Source organism: Physcomitrium patens, chromosome 16 (genome assembly GCF_059467195.1).
Source record: "Physcomitrium patens ecotype Gransden chromosome 16, ASM5946719v1, whole genome shotgun sequence".
Taxonomy (NCBI): Eukaryota; Viridiplantae; Streptophyta; class Bryopsida; order Funariales; family Funariaceae; genus Physcomitrium; species Physcomitrium patens.
The window spans coordinates 11,699,382-11,720,024 of NC_143425.1; the positions used below are offsets into that span (position 1 = coordinate 11,699,382).

At 33.0% G+C, this 20,643-nt stretch overlaps 2 protein-coding genes across 3 annotated transcripts; one reads left to right on the forward strand and one right to left on the reverse strand.

The window, feature by feature from the left end:
• Positions 1–8,321: 8,321 nt before the first annotated feature.
• Positions 8,322–15,206, reverse strand: LOC112292977 (nuclear pore complex protein NUP85). Of its 2 annotated transcripts, none has more exons than XM_024541975.3 (18): positions 14,524–15,206; positions 13,372–13,474; positions 13,059–13,178; positions 12,695–12,772; positions 12,418–12,489; positions 12,102–12,158; positions 11,672–11,791; positions 11,354–11,554; positions 10,939–11,070; positions 10,563–10,600; positions 10,236–10,392; positions 9,981–10,085; positions 9,717–9,773; positions 9,414–9,569; positions 9,254–9,324; positions 8,998–9,109; positions 8,756–8,812; positions 8,322–8,545 (listed from the first exon to the last, which is right to left on the reverse strand). In XM_024541975.3, exons 1-18 carry the CDS (start codon positions 14,925–14,927, stop codon positions 8,510–8,512), a joined length of 2,076 nt encoding a protein of 691 aa, XP_024397743.1. In that variant the 5' UTR covers positions 14,928–15,206; the 3' UTR covers positions 8,322–8,509. The 2 variants fall into 2 exon arrangements, with proteins under 2 accessions (XP_024397743.1, XP_024397742.1); XM_024541974.3 differs by having other exon boundaries at positions 8,322–8,613.
• Positions 15,207–18,059: 2,853 nt separating this feature from the next.
• Positions 18,060–20,130, forward strand: LOC112293432 (small ribosomal subunit protein uS3x). The gene is made up of 6 exons (XM_024542811.3): positions 18,060–18,153; positions 18,290–18,437; positions 18,573–18,744; positions 18,880–18,934; positions 19,348–19,479; positions 19,598–20,130. The coding sequence occupies exons 1-6, from the start codon at positions 18,124–18,126 to the stop codon at positions 19,754–19,756; spliced, it is 696 nt and encodes a 231-aa protein (XP_024398579.1). The 5' UTR covers positions 18,060–18,123; the 3' UTR covers positions 19,757–20,130.
• The last annotated feature ends 513 nt before the right edge of the window (positions 20,131–20,643 follow it).

Here is a 20,643-nt window from a genome sequence, read left to right on the forward strand (position 1 = left end):
ATTTGCTAATTGATTGCATGCTATCTTCTTTGCATTGATGGGCCAAAATTGATTTCTAGACTCAGTTTCAAACTCCTCCCAATCACAAAATCTATCTTAAACTCCATAGCTTTGAATTCAATGTCTCCACCAAATGGCTACCGCATCTCTTAAATAGCTGGCTGCATACATAATTCTTTTAGTGGTATTTGCCCTAGATGATTAGAGGTATTGTCGCATGTTGAAGAGCCATTAACATACATCTTCTTCTCTTAAAGTTTCAGAGTATGTACTAAGCTTATTCAATTTCAGCCTAATAGATGTTGACTCCTTTGTCCTCAAGGCTTCTATTTGCCTTTACAAATTAGCTATTTGACTTAAAAGATGTTGTATTTGAGCTTCCATTTGGGATAACTTTGCCATATTTTTAATTTTATAATTTTTTTATTAGATTTCACTACTATAATATCTTCTTACCTCTCAATTGTCTTTTTAAGAGTAGCTTGTAGTAGCCTCAACACAATATGTAATGTAACTGCAATAACCTTGGACTACATAATGACTATTGATACACTACCAAAAAATAGTCTTACACTCGCTTTGATATCAATAAAAATACAACCAGTCTATTTCATGTATTTAAGATCCTTCTAATCTATAGCATTATAAAATCTTATTATAAGATAAGACAAACTAAACTAGAACAAAATTAAATAGAACTAACGGAATAGAACACAAAAAAAAAAATAATAATAATTATAATTAGAACAAAATAGAAAAAAAATAGGAAGATACAAAATTCAATTGTATCTAAAAAAAGACTAAATCTATATTTAACTAGATGCCTCAAAAGACCATGGCCAATCCTATTTATATTTTATTCTACCATCTTGGACTTTTTGGAATGTTCTTAGATAATGGATTCCACTTAGATAACTACCTTAAACTTCTTCTAAAAGGTTACATGATAGATCCCACATAAATAATTATCCTAAACCTTTTCTAGAAGGTTCTAAGATAGGCCCCATCTATATAACTGCCTTAAATTCTTTTTAGAATGTTCCATGGTGGATCCTACTTAGTCCATTAACTTAACCTCAATTCTAAAAACTACTATAACTTTTCAAATATGGTTCTAACTATCTATCCCTATATATCAAAAATACAAATATCTCATCTATATCCTATTATAACATCTTATGCATAAAAAGATTTGTTATTCTCATGCTTAGTGTAATGACCTTATATCATTGGTATTGCAGCTACTTTTACATCTTTCATCACCAATTCTTCCAACTTCCAATATATATATATATATATATATATATATATATATCTTTAATTTGACTCAAATTGATAGTACTTTTTTTCTTGTCTTTTAAAAAATTAATACAAAAAAAAATGATTGGATTTAGTAAGGTCTTTTATCTTATAGCATTCATGCAATTCATCATTCTAATTTATAAGGATTTCAAAGTTCTTGCCACCAATCAAAATATCATTGACATATATAATTAGTGAAAAAATCAATCTTTCAATGCATATTGTGTATAAATAAGGATCTAATTTTGAGCACTTTTAATTGAGACTAAACAAAGATGTATCCAAATTTTTATTCTATTTTTATTTAAATTAATTTATATCATTCAATTTTTTTAGTAATTATAAATCTTATTTTTATCTTTTAGAAAAAAATTCCAAAAAATTTAGAATCTTCATATAGATATCATCTTTTTTTAGTTTACCATTCAAAAAAATTGAAAGTATATCAAGTTATAACATACTTCAATCAAAGATATCAACAATCACAATAAGCATACAAACTATTGTAAGATAAGCAATTAGTGCAAAAGTCTCTTAGTAAACAATTTCTTCTACTTTAATAAAATTTCTTACAATCAAAGATGCTTTGAAATGCTCAATAGAACCATTGCTAGTAAGTATTTTTTTTTAATTTTTTTTTCAAATCTATAACTTTGAAGATCTTTGGTAGAGATGAAAACTTTCATATACCATAATCTCTTATAGAATCAAGTTCTTTTTCTATGGCATGAATCTATTATTGTCAAAGATAAGAACTCAATAAAAGAAAATAATCAAATGAGGCTTTTTTAAAGAAATATGACAAAATAGAAATAGAAAAGCATGTACATTAAAAAGAAATTAGAATGGCTATTACCAAAAGACAAGAAAATTAGAGATTCTTGAAATTAGACTGAAAGTAAGAAAGGAGTTGACAAGAGTAAAAAAAAGGCTTCACTCTTGCATCTATATGTACTATTGTCAAAGAAATAAACTAAAAAAAGATGTATAAATCTGAGAAATCTATGTCAAAAGAAAAGTAACAAAATAGAAATAAAGAAGTATGTATATTAAAAGGAAATTGAAACGGCTATTATTAAAAGACAAAGAAACTAGAGACTCTTGAATCTAGATTAGAAGTAAGAAAGGAATTGACAAGAGTGAAGAAGGCTTCATTCTTACTTCTATATATACTATCTATTTAGAATCTATGTGTTGATGTTCTATAGGACCTTCAAAAATATATTAACTTTATATGATACATATCTTGATTTGCAAGGAAATTTTTTTATATAGGCGCCACATAATTAGCTTATTTTGCAAGCTACCAATATATGTGGCACCTGAATAGCTTGTTGACAAAGTTTCTAACCTATCAATCAACTACAAACATATGTAAAGTTAAAATAGCATCTAAAAAGCTTCTAAAAAGCTTTTCTAGAAGATATTATGAAATTAATCTACTTTTACCTAATTCTACCTATTTATATTATTTAAATAATAATTATAGTAAATATATATCCATGACAATTATCAACCTAGAATCTATGTGGCTATATTCTATAGGACGTCTAAAAACATGTTGACTTTACATAACATGTATCTTAACTTGCAAAACAAGTTTTCTATATAGACACTATATAATTAGCTTGTTCTACAAGCTACCAATACATGTGGTACGTGGTTAACTTATTGACTAACTTTCTAACCTACCAATCAACTACAAATACATATAAAGTCAAAATAAAGTTTAGGAAGCTTCTACAAAGCTTTTCTATAAGGTATTATGAAATTAATCTACTTTTATCTACTTCTACTTATTCATATTACCTAAGTAATAATTATAATAGATATATATCAATGACATTACTTCCTTTTTAGATATGAGTTCCACAAAGAGTAGTGATCATATGTTAAGAAAGTCTAAGATGTGGCAAATTATATTTTCTACATATTCTAATCTTTATTTCTTTTGAAGATAGTTGATAGGTCCTCTTATCCATTAATAATGTCCCATTCCAAGGTAGGAAGACCACCTTGTGATTTGAACATTGTTGAAACCTTTGTAACTTCCTTCAAACAAAAAAAATAAAGATTGATAAGTCCAAAAGAAGTTATAGGGCTTGTAGACAAAGCAAACAATGATGAGGCAATGAAAAATATCCTAAAATAAATAGCGGTGGTACAACAAGTGCTAGTATTATTATTGTTCTCTTAGTCGAAGAAATATCATACAAGTTACAAGCAAAAAATATATTATTGTATCAATTATGTCATTATGTTTATATTGACAATGTAATATATATATATATATATATATGAGGAGATAAGAGTAACCTTCTTAACTTTAATGAAATGCAACTAATCAGCTCTAAGGCTAAAATCTTAAAAGTAATTTTCAATAATTTTAAAAGTAATTTTTTGACTGAGCTCAAAAATACAGCATACATTTAACACAACTATGATAATAAACCTACCAATTTTCATTAGCAGATCTAATTTAAATGTCACAAAACTATCTAAAGTATAAACCTTTATTATTTCTCAAGAACCAAAGTCACCTCAAAACAACCCTGACTCTACAAAGTTCTTACAAAGTCATTACAAACTTAATCATTCAAAATCAACTCCTAAAAAACCTCTTGCTTGTCTACTCTTGAATTCCATTCTTTAGCCAACAAAAGAACCTCTTATTTTTTTTTAGCCAAGTGATTTTATATTATGGAATCTAATTTCAATTTAACTTCACAATTGATCCTCCTTGGATATCAATTTAAGGTTTTTTTAAGAACTTTTTGTCAAAAGCTATTTTAAACTATCACCTTAAGATATGCATATAGTATTCATTTTGCTAATTTATCATTTTTTACCTAGTTTATGATCCTACAAAGTAAGTAGAAACCAATTTTATAAAAAGAGAAGATGATACTAAATATTTTTACCACCTTCCTATCTATATTTATATTATTTTTAAGTAATTTTTAATTAAATTTTTAATTAAGCTCTTTTATAATATTTTTTTTTCTTTCACCAATTAGTCATATTATTACATGGCAACATACCAAAGATTGTAGAATTTCTTCATGAAGGAGATTTCAATAATGACTCCCAATGGCTTATAGATCTTAGCTAGAATATTTTCTTTTTCTTTTTCTGACTTAAATTTATATATGAATATTAGCTATAAAGGCTTTAAGACATTAAAGGCAATTAATGCATATGATTCTACCTTGCTTGATTTTTATTTTTATTTTTATTTCTTATTGTTGTATTAAATTAAAACTAAACTGATAATGTATTAGATGTTTAGCCAAAGAAAGTGAATTATATTTTTATTAAATAAAGAATCTAAAAATTCTATTAAAATTTTGAATCAATTTTAATTAAATCTTAATTGAATATTAATTATTATAGTTAAATCTTAATCAAATTTGAAATAGTCTTTAAAAAATTCTAAGAGAATCATTAGATAATTTATAAAAATTATAAAGAATAATAAAAGAAATTCTAAATAAATTCTAAAGAATTAATAAAAAAATTATAAAGAAATCTATAAAATAATATTTTAAAAAAATAAAAATTTATAAAAATAAAAAAATAAAAAATGAAATTATTTTTATAAAAATCATGAAGAATTTATATAATATCTTAAAAAGATTCTTTTAAAATTCTAGGAATACTTTTATAATATCAAAGATTAAAACTCAAAGAATGTAAATCAACAAGTGAGACATTTTTTAAAGAAAGATGACAAAAAAATATGTATATATATATATATATATATATATATATATGTTTAAAAAGAAACTAGAATAGCTATTATCAAAAGACAAGAAAACTAGAGACACTTCAAACTAGATTAGAAGTAAAAAAAGTGTTGACAAGAGTGAGGAAGGCCTCACTCTTGCCTCCATATGTATTATCTAACTAAGAGGTGCATAGTGATGTTTTGTAGGACCCTCAACATGTATCCAACTCATAAGACATGTGTCTAACTTTCAAAACAAGCTTCATATATGCGCGATTTATATTTAACTTGTACCACAAGTAGCCAACATGTACAACATATGGCTAAGTTTTGAACCTACCAATCACATATAGACATGTATAAAAGAAAAGCAGCATCTATAAAGCTTCTTTATAAGATATTATCAAATTTATCTTCTTTCATTTACTTCTATCTACTCATATTATTTAGTTAATTATTAAGATAAATATGGATATCTATGACAAATACGACCTTAAAAATATCATAAATAAATCCTAATAAATCATAATAAATATCTAAACAAACTTTAAAAAATAAAAATAAAATTGTAAATAAATCCTATCAAATTTTAATGAAACTCTAAAGATATTTTACAAACCTTAATAAAATCCTAACCAAAACCTAATCAATACTAAATAAATCTTAAAAAATATTAATGAAATCATGAACAAATCCTAAAAATTTCTAATGAAATCCTAAACAATCTTAAAAATTCAATAATTATTAATTGAATTATTGATATTACTTCAAATTTTGTACACATTACAAATTAATCATCAAATATAAATACAATAATTTAAAAAATAATCTAATTTACAAATTAAAAGAAAATATTTTTTAATTCCTTAGATATCAATCGTCTTTTTTTTTAAAACCTTGATGTTGATTTTTTAGGAGTAATAATTATTTATTTAATTATTTATTTATATTCAAATTAACAAAATTGTTAAAAATTAAATTCAAGGCTTACTTATAAAATTTTAATTCAATTCAAGCAATAAATCATTTAAGATCAAAAAAATCCTTATCAGCCTTTAAAATCTAACCATTAAAATAAATTCAAATTCATAAATTAAATTCAACATAATTAGATGCACAAGCCTACAACTGTTTATCCATCAATATATTAGAATGTTCACAAAATTTTCTAACATATGAATTGTCTCTTATTTCTCAAATCCAAACCACCTCTTATTTTGAAAAGTTCTTAAAATTTCAATATTAATCCAAATCACTCAAAATCAATGCTTAACCAAACTTTATTAAGTTTTTCTCTAATTTTTTTCTTTAAGCAACAAAAGAGCTCTAGATTTGTTGTAAAGGCACTATTTTACACCTCAATGTCTAATTTTCACCTAGGTTCATAACTACTCTTCTCCAAAAAATAATATTTAGTTTTTTTAGTTAATTTTTCTTAGAACTTTTTATTTATTTCTACCTTAAGATGCCAAGGATACTAATTTTGCTAATTTATATTTTTTTTCTTATTTATGATCCTACAAAATAAATAGAATATCATTTTATAAAATAATTATATTAATTATTATTAATTTTACTACCTCCTTGACTATTATCTATATTTTTGAGATAATTTGCTACTATATTTTGAAATAAAATATTTCATAATGTAATGTTTTCTTCTCTCTTTTACCAATTAGTCATGTTATAATATGACATCCTTTGTACTTGTATGCAATGTCTTGTCTATATGCATGTAGACTTTATATATATATATATATATATATATTCATTAAGTGCTTCATGACAAATGCTCATAAATCATTGTTCCTATCATCCAACTAATTAATGTGATGGTTATTTGAAGATAATGCCATTGCCGAGACAACAAATGTAACAACTATGAAATTATTGAACAATAAGTCTTGTAGTAATAACAATAGAACAATCAATAATAACAAATGTTGTATCAAAAGCAATAGCAAAGGGCAGCAATACCAAGTTATAATAAAATAGAAACTGCAACAACAATCACTTCTTAAATACCAATAATGGTAATTAGCAACAACAGTAGCAACAACACCAATCAACAACAGCAATAATAAGTTTGTGATTAGTATTGGTCACACTCAATAACAAAGCATCATGGTTGCTATTCCAAAACAGACCCAACTTTAATACAATGTAACAAAATAGTAGCTATGGCATTCATCCAATTAGTAGATTTTATTTGTTATGATTACAAATGCACCAAAAGAGGGGAGGAAGCACCTTTGTCAAAGTTTGATTATATGTTAGATAAGTTCCAACTTATGGTACTTTCATTAGAGCATTATTCAATATACTCTACTTTTTATAACTATCTCTTATTTTCTAAATTTTTTTCTTCTTCACTAATAGATAAGTGTATTGTTTCTTTAAGATTCTAAAGTGATTCATGTCCTTGACATACTACGGTGTATTTTGTATTGGAAAATATATTTATTTCTTTTGTTTAATTTTTTAATTTTTTATAAATTTTGTAATATTACTAATTTAAAAACTATATATATCACAAATTCATCCATGTATCTTAGCAATTTTTTCTAGTTATTGTCAATAGTTTTGAATCTCCAAAGTTTTATCTTTGTTCAAATTGAGTTTTTTTTTAAATACTAATCATTAAAGTCCTAAAATTGAAGCATTAAGAAGTAACTATGTTTTTTGTATGAGTTTTTATATGATTAGTTTGCTTCAAAATAGTATATATTGCATGCTACTTTTAATAAAACTTTGTATATATTCTTTGAATGTGCAATAATTCTTTCAAAGTAATCAAATTTATATAACACTTTTTAATGTAAAGATATTAAAATTTTAATTTTATTTTACTAATAGTAGAAAGTATGCACAAGTCTTATGTCATATTATTATCATATTTTGATATTTCATTGGTAAACACATCAATTTAAATGTTTAATGTAACAATAAATTACATACATATATAAATATATAAATATATATATTCCATGTGATGAAATAAATCCACATGAATAAATTTTAACATGTACAAGAATAAGCTCTTGGCATTCATGTTTGTATTCACTTTTACATTGTTATTCAAAATTTGATATCCTTAAAAATATACACATTTTTTTATCGAAAATAGCATGTTTTGGACACCAAGTGAGCAGACCATATGAAAACTAGTGAAAACTACATAGTTGTTAATTAAATTGTAGGACACTTATGACTCCAGTGTCTTAAAATAAAACTCAACCAAGGCAGACGCAAAACTTTGGAGATTCAAGACCATTTGAAATTAGACAAAAACTAGAAACAATGGCCAACACAGCTGGATGAGTTTTTTATCCAAAATGTATGAGATGTACAGTACCCTAGGCTCAAGTCATTTCTGCAAGTCACTCTTGCAATAAAGCCCGACCTAAGTTGCATGCCAAGGCAAGCCGTATCCTCTCTAACGATTGGCGCGAGAGATCACGTGGGTCAATTCCCTCCAGATCACCTCGGACCTTGGCAAGTGAGAGCTCTTGCAACCTACTCAACAAAAGATTCGTTTCATGAATACCTAATAGCGGCATCTCTGGCCACTCCAACAACTCAACCTGATATTCAATGAAGTAGACAAGATGAGAACCAACTTTTAAAATGCACGAGAATCATTAAAACCACAAGCCAAAATAACATTGAAAGTTAAGGTAAGCAGATAAGTAAATATAGGAATTGCACGAGTGCCATGAATCATACCGCATCTCGCAACAGTGGTAGCCAGAATCTCTGGGGTGTGACTTGAGGTTTCAGCAACTGCAGTAGAAAGTCATCCATAAAGATGCAGTCACCCAGTCAAGGAAACAAATAAAAATACAATCGCATGAAGCTAAAATCTGAAAAACTTAATGCAAAGCTCCAATGCCTTGAAAAAAGTAACGAAAAAGTACTGATAAACCAATAAAGCATCTCAGGGTTCCAGACAACGATGATAAATATACCTGTAACAAGAAATCAGCTGCTTGTCTGCCTTGTTCAGCTATCTTCTGCTGATCAGTTTCCTGTTTACGCAACTTTTTTATAATTTGAAGACCAGTCTTGAAATCCTTATACCTTCACAGTGGAGAGAAGTCGCGTGATAAAATAGAGTCAGAGACCAGAGTTAATCAAAAAGTTGAACTTCATACGAACAAATGAAGAAACCTCTCATCACATTCATCCATCCAGTCACGAATTCCACACCCAGAAGGCATGTACCTGTGTAAGAAAGTGAGCCCCTGAGATGAATGAAGCTCAGATCCAAGTAGGTCAACGAGGCCTTCAAGTTCCTGCAAGGCGCCAAGATACATGTGTTTAACAAGATGTCTTGGAGGGATCACGATACATGGATGCATTGGGATCATGTGGTACCTCTCACCTGAAGAGTTTCCATTTGAGAACCACTCATACCCAGTGATACTGATTCCAGAAGTTCATCTGCCACTGCTGCAAGACGTCTGTCATCTTGAGCCCGTTGCAACCAGGCTATGCCCGCACCCTTGCGTCCATGTTTCCAATGATGCACCCCAACAATCTGCGATCTCTAATCGATAAGTAGATGCCATAGATTGTGACGTTGAAATGGAAAGAGCTGGACTAGTAAAGAACATACAAATGAAGCAGAACAAAACAATATATCAGTAAGCAGGTACTTCAATCTCATGCTGGAATGTTATCGTACCCTATTTACAGTTGTAGCTACCGTCCCAAGGTCATACAGTCGGCACACCTCCAAGACCTGAGGGTCAAACAAAAGAATTCACGAAAAGGTGTATGGTGAACTTCTCAGGTTCAAGAACAGAAGTCTTGCATTTTGGATCAACATTCCAAATCATAGATGTTCGTTAAATTAAGATACTTCTATATGATTGTGCTACATTTAAACTAATGTTAAAAAAGAAAAAAATTAGAAAAAATATGGCCTCCATAACTGAGATAAACCCACTTTGAGAGCCAAACGGTCGCTGGTAGAAACTGGCTGTTTCAACAATAGTGTCTCCAGAATGCCCAAACCCTGCCGTGGACAAAATGATAGGTAAACTGGCGCGAGCTGCATGAGCAACAACAAGAATGAATATATTGTTAAGGTATCCATCTCTCAAATCTGAGCATCAGAACCAGTCAGAATCTACTTGGTAGGAAACCATGCGCACTAACATCTACACGAACATGAAAAAATGACGGCTGACAACGGCCATACCTGCCAAGTAAGCTGATGAGAACAAAGAACTTGAGCATAAGACAAGCGGTTGAGTTCTTCCAAACTAATGCCACCCAAGGCATACCGCTCCTCCCTTAAAATTGACTGGGCATACTTGCTCTTTGCTGTTAACAACTCCATCAGGTGTGCCATCAACCTGTGCGTCATAATGTTGACGTAGAGCTCTTATTATCAGATCCTTGATAACTAAGATGGACAAAAAAACTAAGAAATTGACCCTGATCAATAATTTTTTATAAAGCAATACATTTAAATGTTAAAATGATTTTGAGGATGTGAAACTAAATTACAATTGTGGTCACTTACCAAGGATCGAAAAGCCTAGTACACTCAGCAACAACCACCTGCGTTAACACCATGAATCAATTCATCACGAGGTTAGACATGCTTCAGATTCAACCATCACAATTAACCAAGTACTTAGACCATGAAAGCTCGCAAAAGCTTCATTACGCCTTCTGATAATATCTTGCGAAAAAACACACTGAAGAACAAGAGAATAAATAAGAATTGACCTTACAAACAAGAACAAGACATCAACTTAATAAAAGCGACGAGATCCATTCTACAGATAGTAAAGTGTAAGCCACATTCAAACCATGAAACTAAGATTTAAGCTCTGCAGGCTCGAAGATACATGCTCAGTTTCAAAAGGATCAAACATAGTAAATGTGGGTTAAACCTCGGTGTCATCACTTAGAATTGCTAGCGTGAGCTCCTGAAGAGGATCATTTGCAGATGTAGATTCATTCATTCCTGAATCTCCCTTAGACTCCACGCACTTCACAGCATAACCTGCTAAACCCTCGGACACCTACACTTCACAAGATTAGAGAAGACATCCGTATCATACAAAGGTTTAATACAGCTAAACCTAGGGCTGCCTTTCATCAATCTATCATGTAAAGCTACAATCCCTTCTCTGTCTATAAACGGCGATAAGAGTTTGCGCCTCCTACCAGAGTCCAGAAAGAGTAAATCCTGTAAGAACTCTATTGTAAATATCGATTAATTGCCATTGCAACTACATCTGCAAGCACGACTGATTGGTCAATAGATTACGAAAAACACATCATCTATAGGTGTCAAGACAATACCTTGGAAAATGGCTGAACGTGAAGCAAATGAGCAACTAATAGCTCCATCCAGTGGGTGGTAGATAGCAGTAGGTCCTCTATACTCCCAAGTAAGACTTTTAGAAGCTTCTTTAAACCCTTTTGAGTAGTAATATTATTACATTCTCCCCAATATGTGCTTCCATCCAATTTCGCCACTTGACTCCGCCACTTCTCCCATGCCTTAATTCCATTTTCAAATAGTGTGTCAGTAACGCTTGCCACAAGAGCCAAAAAGTGCGATAAGAACAATCAGTAATTGGCGTAGGGACTTTCAAAGGAATAAAGTATACAACTCACCTTGCTAAATTCAGGTTTGAAGTCAAAAGCTTGACCAGGAGCACCCGCGGGTAAACTTGGTCGAAGACGAGGCATCTTTGATATCAATACTGCCACAGTTTCAACTAAACCATTCTCAACCTGCACATCAACAAATACAGGTCAATCACCATCATGCGCAAACTGCAGCATAAAGGTTAAGATCATAACAGCCACAGACAAGGACAATCCAGCATTATTGCTCCAAGTGATATGATGACATTCGTTTCACTAGCTTCGGTACAGTGGTTAGCAAAAGCTGAAACTGCAAGATTGCAATTGCATTCTAGATGCACGGCTTATGGAATGGTGGCGAAAACCAACAATAGCCGAGTAGACCTGGGAGACTGGAGAAGTAGACACACAAAGTTCAGTTGCATGGGTAATCACACACACATTAATCAAAGCTTACATTGCGGTTGTCAATTTGGTCATGCTGATAAGACCCATGCATTCGGAGTAGATAAACCTGCATTCATTTATTTTGTAAGTGACAGGCATTCCAGCTTTCAAGCTCGTGCACAAGTAGAATTCGGATGAAAACTTACTTTCACATGTGCATAGGCCAAAGAAGTCAATGAGAAAAAAATGAGACAATCTAAACGAGACTTGAAACCGAAGATGGCCGATACTAAGGAAGAGCTTGTCAAGGTGGAGGATTAAAAGAAAGGTGTACGTGGAGTTTAAAAGTATCATCATCAAACAGAAATAGAGCTCAAAATCCTCACCGCAATATCAAGCCATCCAACTGCAAGCGCAGAAGCTACTCCATCCCAGTACTCTTTCTCCTCTTCTGGAAACTAATACAAGAAACAATTAAATTGAGTACCAGTCCAGAAAACTAGATTGCATATATCAGAAATACAATTGGACTACAACATGAAAGTTTTATTACTTACATTGAGACTAGAGACTAGGAGCAATCAGATTTTCCGGCTACCACAAATTATTGTATACTAGATTAACAAATTACATCAAGTTAACTAACAGGAAGATGATTATTACCCGTAAATTGACTAGTCTCTGCTGGAGCTTTGTCAGCTTGGTATGCAAGGTATTACTTGATAACACAGCATCGTAGCTCTGAAATGAAAATGAAAGGAAAGTCGACTTAAAAATAAATAAATAAACTATAAATTGTCAAACAAAAGATTTATAAGCAAATTGTAGCACAGATTAAGCACCAACTCATATGTATAAGCCAAAAGCACTCATGTGCACGACGAAAAAATCTTCAGATAACGCCTTTCATTCTAGAGTAGCTAGGATATTTAGAAATTGTTGCAAGGTAAAAGTAGTAACACGACAATTCGCCACCCAAGTTTTAAATAAAATGAAATGAAATGCAGAGAATCCAGCAATAACTTACAGCCAGCCACTCCACCAAACGCTCTGGCAACCAAGATGCACCATTTTTATCAACATAGAATATTTCCACAAGGTCCCAAATGGCCTTCACAGTTGTTGGCTTGGTACTCGCTTGTAGCTCCTGCTACGTCGAGATTATAACAAGAAAAAGATTAATAACATCAAACCAGGTTGTCGCCTAGCAGGAAGTGTAGACAACAGAAAGACACCCGTCACAGCAACGCCGTAAAGGATGACCACTATGATAAACCTTACATAAAACTTAATAAGCACATCCACTATTTCACACAATAGAGTAAGTAAATCAACCTTGCCTTTGTAGGGAAGCCAGAGAAGTCTGTAGCTGAGCCAGGAGGTCCAGAAGCGGGTCCAAGTGTGGCACTGATGATTTGGCTGTACTCCAACACCGCTTGCCACCTACCACAAAATAAGAATATTATCAAGGAATTATGCATAATCAGAAACGTCACAAAAGTACGGAAAAAGAAAAAGAAAACACACACACACAGAATAACGGCCTTCCGTTCATTAAAATGGAAAGCATATGTCCTCCAACAATGACAGCAATGCCTTGGTACTGTCTTCTAAGTCCTTGCAAGCGTCCTATGATGAGGATACTAAATGTACATTGTAGACAGGATGAGGAAGGTAAGCTGACTACGAGACATTGCGTAATGCGAGTTAGACTGCTGCATTAAAAAAAAAAAAAATTAAAAATTAAAAAATCCAAAGCATGTCATCAGAGGACCTCCGTGCGACATTCTTCAAAATTGAGTGCATGGCCTTTATTAACATCGACGACATCACAAGACTTTCCGGAAATTAGTAATGCGCATAACTCGTTACCATGGGCTCGGTAACACAATTCCTATAAGTACACATGGAATACGCCAGAAAAATGTGTTTAATGCGCGCATGAAACGACTGAAGAGGAGCTGCCCGCTTAACTGGCGTCAATGCTCATTATCAAAGCTTAATATAACTACAGATTGTTTGAAGAAAGGAATCAGTTCCCTCCAATTAGAAAAAGCGCCGAGGTGCAGACAACATAAAATCTTCGTGACAAATTTATGTTAAGTCTCGAAATATAGATGTTTTGATGAGTAGTGGCTGCTCTGTCGTAAGTAGAGGTACCCGCACCATTTCAAACAGGGCGCAGACCCGGTGCAGCTATACAATCTAAAATAATTAGCCTCTGATTTATTTTAAGGAATTCAAGAGGACGCTACGTTTCTGAGATAATTGTTCAAAAGAACGGTCAAAGAAAAATATTGTCATCTCAGACCAAACGATCAATAGTTCGTAAACTCTCATAAACCCTAGGACCTAAGTATTGATGTTTTTGAGAAGTTTTATAATACGTACGACACTCACGTAAATATCATAGATTGAGCTGTGGTCCGCGACTTTGCCCAGTAACCTCGAGCAAGCAAAATGGATTAATAAATGAGGAAAGGAGAACATACCAATCAAATGTACCCGTTCGGCTTGATCCGCCATCACTCTGCAGCATTTGCTGCTTCTGATTCTGCAATAACGCGAATGCCTGAGCAGAAGAATAAGCAAGGGCCCGCTTCTCAGCAAGCGGCTGATCGTCCTTCTTTCCCAGCTTGACCTCCACCACTTGACCATTCGCGGCATCACCCTCCCGAGAGCTAGAAATTTTCATGTCGTCATCTCCATCTCTTACGACCTGCGGCAGGTATGATAAGCGCAGAGTGTTTCCCGGCCCCCAGGAAACTAGAACCCTAGGCGTACTGGCCATAGAATGGTGCACCGTATGCACCACCGGCGCACCGTCTCCCCCCGCTGAGACCGGCGAGTTCGCGTAGGGCACAAAATCGCCTCCATTAAAGGACGGCATTTGCATTCAATGTCAGAGAACTCTTTTTCTCTACCGCTGAAACCAATTGCCAAGTCTTTCTTGCAACCTCACTACTCCAACTTGCGCCGGCACTCGTCACTTACGCTCACACTCGCCACAGACATTCTCAGTAACATACTACACCTGCAATATCACCGAAGTCATTCTTCACAACTGCGATGTTGATGAGAATGGCCTCTCACATAATTCAAGCAGGCTCTGCGACTTGTGTGCGAGCTGGAGTTCCAAATTCAAAGCAGCAAGTTCCATCGCAGAACATGATTCAACGTTCCCGCAGCTGCGAGACGGTGTATCAATCTTCTGCGGTTCGACCTTGAGGGTATCGACCAGGCGGGTGTCAATTGTTAGCCTGTCCATCGAGAGGATATCAATAGCAGGGCATCAATAGCGGCGGTGCCAAAGAGGAGGGTGCCAATCGTCAAAATGTTATTCGTATGATATAAATTATTCTCTAAAAAAAATTGTAGTTTTTTTCTAATTTTTTTATACGATATTATATTGTTTTAATGACGGCATTACCATTCTCATTAAATAAATTCTACAACATTACATTGATTTATATTGTTTTATGTATGCAAGAATTCAAAAAGTGGTTGAAAAATAAATATTTTGTTTTATATCTTTTTTACCTTTATACAAAGTGTTTATGCATTCTCTGAGTTATTAATTTATATTTACGTCGGTGAAATTTAAATGAAAATAAAGTGAATCTTCTTAACGTCTTCAAATCATGATTTTGAATTTATAGACGCTCGTCACATAATTTTTGCCGACATGAAAATCCTGAATTAAAATTAAATAAATCACATGCCATTGCACCTTCTTTTCTTTTTTTTAAGATCAATTCCTTTTGAAACCTTTTATTGTCACGCACCTTTCATAAAAGAATGCCTACAGCGTCAAGAAGTCAAAAGAGAATTCATGAAAGGTGCTTGGAGCACATAGAACTATATTTATTGGTTATGTGTCAAAAATAATAATTGTCCACCAAAAAATATGAAATTATTATCTTTATTTTTTATGTTGTGATGTTTTTCAATAAAAATATATTACTTAAAACTTATTCCAGTATAAATTGAGCCTCTATCATTTTTAATCATGTTTTTTTAGTCTTCTTTTCTGTCCTTTTTTTTTAGTTTTTTTTGTCGAATTTTGTCTTTTCAACTACAATACCACACTAAATTATTTATTTCAATTAAAATTATCCACTGTTGTGAAAAAAAAATGGTGCCAATGTGAGATGCAATGCATTATACACACACATTGTGACATACTTTAATATTTTCACAATGCATTTCAGTAATAAATGCAAAACATTTTAAAACTTCTGTGTTGATTGGATTGTAATTGAAATGCTTTTGTTATAACATGCTTAAAAGCTCAATTTTTTATACATATATACACACACATAACAAGGACATACAATTGCAAAATAATTTTTCATATATTTGTCTGTAAACCTATAGGTTAACCTTGTGTTAAGTCTGTATGACTGTTGAGTTATCTAGTCATTTAGATATAATCAAACAAACTACTATCTCAATAGACACAGAAGCTAGATATTAAACCCAAATACATAAAAAGTTTAAATTTAAAATAATAAAATGAAAGATCAAAAAGAATAACATTAGTAGCACCAATATTTATTATAATTATAATTTAAAAAATTATAATCCTTGAGAATTAAACCAACAAGTTCAAACAAGTCAAGAACAAAAGTTGGCTCAATTGCAACAAAATTGAAAGATAATTTTTGAAAATTCAAGAAACATTATTAAAAATACGCCATAAATTGGCAAAAGTTAATGAAGGTTTAAGTTATAGTAACTTGTATTGAAATTTGAAAACTCCAACCTTGCAAACATTCAGATCATTGCAAATAAATTAATATCAATAGAAAGAATATATAGAGGTTAAGTGATACTTCCATTTAACATACAAAAGAAAAACTTTGATGCTGTTTTTGAGTTATTCAAATTAACTTTAAAAAAAAAGGTACATCTTTTCTGCAGGATTAATGTCACTAAGACTAAATAAGTACCAGAAGATTGATTGAACATTTTTTTTTTTTTTAATCAATAATATTCTCAGTAACATCTTAATTGCATTTTCTTTGTTCTTTCAAAATTTTAATTCTAACACGTTCTAATTTATTCTTTTTTATTCTTTCAAGACCTAAGTTACTTGTATTTCTAATAAATAAATATATTTTTCTCATTATTTAATAATTGATATTTTACATTTTTTTTATTTTTTATTTTTTTTTAGACATATAAACTCTTCTTATTGAGGAAAATATAAGAAAATACATTTTTTCTCATCATGAAAACATTGTTACATATATTTTAAAAAATAGGATTAAGTTTATTTTATAAAACTTTGACATATTAATTTCAAATTTTGAAGACACATCAACCAAGTACAACTAATCAATGAGCCCCAACAACAAAATTATTTCACTCAATCATCTTAAGTCAAGTTTGTTAAAACATTACTTACTTGTGTTCTCTTGATTTTCATCATTGTTAGATCAACACAATCAATATCAAAGAACCGAAATGCATTTCGAAATTTTTTTCAATCTATGCTCAAAATAAATAAACAAAAAGAAAAAAAATCCAATTTGCCAAACAATCATCAAGATCCAAGTCTCAGGACCGAAGAATTGTCTTCTATTTTTTGTAATTATTTGATTGACGGTGGATATCATTGTGAACATAAATGGTTTAAATGACTGAATTATCGAATGTCTAACCTCCAACTAAACCTTGCTGAGCATGCACTCAATTATGTTGCATTTCCATCACAACAAAAACCCTAACCTAACAGAAAAACATCCACTATAACACTGCAGAAAATGAACCCAACCATGAGAAAAACTTGGGAAGCAAAATCAATCACGGGAATCAGCCAGCAATTCAATCTGACACCACCCTATTGCCGTGGCAAACGTTTCTTTTATTCATACCCGCTGGGTATAATGCACCATGAGAACCAGAAGGATACCCGCCGGGTACAAGGTGTGAGAGTGGGTGTCGGTGGCACAAGTTAGGGTTTCGGTGGTCCCGCAGCGAAAGTGAAACTTGCAACCAGCCAGGGATTGTTCCTTTTGCGCTCGTGCTTCGTCGCCATCGTTTTGCACCAAACGTTTGCTCTTGGAAGCCCAGCTTTGCCTTCCATCATGGCGACTCAGATGAGCAAGAAACGCAAGGTTTGTGGTTCTAATTTCAGGCACTTCGAAATTTCGAGATACTTGAGGTTGTGAGGGTTTTTTAGTATTACGTTTTGTTGCCCGATCCTTTTGAAAGTTTTACAGCTCTGCCGTGTGTCTGGTCTCGGTCGCGCAGTTTGTAGCAGACGGTGTGTTTTTTGCTGAGCTCAATGAGCTTCTCACCCGAGAGCTTGCTGAGGACGGCTATTCCGGAGTGGAGGTGCGCGTCACGCCTATGCGAACTGAGATCATCATCCGCGCAACCCGTACTCAGAATGTATTGGGTGAGTCTCTTGGCTGCACTGACATTATGCGCTATGGATCTGGTAGTCTTTGAGATAATTAGGGTTTTTTCTCTTTGGCCGGAGGTGAATTTGCGGGGGTAGTCGGATTGAAGTAGGGTGACTGCTCCCTGGTAGGTGAGAAGGGACGAAGGATCAGGGAACTGACCTCCGTGGTACAGAAGAGGTTTCAGTTCCCGGAGGGTACTGTGGAGTTGTACGCCGAGAAGGTGAACAACCGGGGTCTGTGCGCCATTGCCCAGGCTGAGTCGCTGCGATACAAACTCCTGGGTGGTCTCGCTGTTCGCAGGTGTGTGCCTCGTATCTATTAGACTTTGTACTAATCCGCACTATTGCTTGATCACCTTGATTTTCTACGAGGTTAACTGCGCGTTCAGAGCTCAGCGTATCGTTCTGATGTGCTGATCTTAAATCTGAACGCTAGGGCTTGTTACGGAGTGCTGAGGTTCATTATGGAGAGCGGTGCCAAGGGTTGTGAGGTATGATTGGTCCCTCAACTGCTATCATTTCCCGAAAATGTACTTTTTAAAGTTAAAGAAACATGTTAGATTGCAAAAAATTATGCTCGGTAATGTAACGTGAATTGATTGACTTATCAATTTCAGTTTATTGTCGAAGTTGTCAGTGTGTTCTGATGTGAGGCTTGAAGCTGTGTTGTACTGGATGGATACGTTTGTATACTTGAGTTTGGATTGAGTGCTCAGTTGGGATGTGATACAAGGCGTTTTACATTTTCATTGTTGTAGGGATGAATATGCAAAGTTTTATCTTGCGGATATGCAGCCCATCAATACATCTTCTCTAGTATGCGGCAAGTATCTGTCAAGCAAAAAACTTTACAATTTTTTTTTAATTAAATGCAAATGATCTCGTTGCTGTATGTTGGTAACAGGTTATTGTGAGCGGAAAGCTGCGTGCAGCTCGTGCTAAGTCCATGAAGTTCAAGGATGGTTACATGATCTCATCTGGGAGCCCTGTCAACGATTACATCGACAGTGCCGTCCGACACGTTATGTTGCGTCAGGTACACAAGATGCTTGATGTCCGTCAGTAGCTCCTTTTTCGTACTAGAAAGATATTGATTGATAGTCGGTGTTCCCGAAGTGAATCTGAAGTGGAGGATTACTTTGGTATGTTTACAGGGCGTGCTGGGCATTAAGGTGAAGATCATGCTCGACTGGGATCCAAAGGGGAAGCAAGGACCCATGACTCCACTTCCCGATGTAGTGACTATTCACATGCCCAAGGAGGAGGAGGAATTTGCCCACAAGCCTCATGTAGGCAAGGAAGCAGAGATGTAAACCTTTACCTCGAGTACAATGCAATTTTTCAACTGAGTTTATATTTGTATGTGTGATTCAATTCTGGGTTGTTTTATGGAGTTGGCCGTTTCGACCTCTCGGTGTTAAGGGCTTCACGAAGCCGACATCTATCCTGAAAGGTTCCGAGGAGAAATGGATCCCAAGTAGCTGGCTTCGTATAATTTACGTGTATTGAAGCATCTTATGAAGGAGATCAGAAGTTTATGGCATTGTTGACCCAATACACCTTTGATGAGGTTGAGTGCCAGCTTTTTGAATATGGAAAGGAATCAGTATACAGTGTAATGGTTTTGTTGAAGAGTGGTGTAAAGAAACTCTCGGAGGTTTACCAGCTTCGGGGGAGTTTTGTCTAAGGTGGAAAAGTTTGGTTTCGTTCATGTTTTTTTTATTTTGTGCTTTAGTCAATTTGTGGGTGGTTGCTTTTTGAGTGCAAGTACACCTTGACAATCTTATAAATCATCATGGGCCGTTTTAAAGTGTAGCATTAAGCGCATGTCGAGGAGTAGTACCTGCTCTGAAATGGATATCTAGCGACGAGTTAGATGCAAGTATCGAACTAAATTTCTTAAAACCATGTAATTGTGTTTTGTGTCTTAAGTAATTATAGACACGTAATATAGACTGTAGTACAACGTGAAATATTACGTTTTTATTCTAATTATAACTCTTACTTTTAATCTCTTATTTTTCTACTTTTTACTACAGTTCATCACATGAGCCTTAACAGAGTATTTCGAAGCCCAGTTGAGCTACTCCACAAGTAGGACTTGTCACTGAGTGGTGCACAATGATCCTCATATTTTTTATGATATCTGCATCTAGTAACTTCAAGTACATATTCCCCTACATCTCTTTCATAAGTTTTG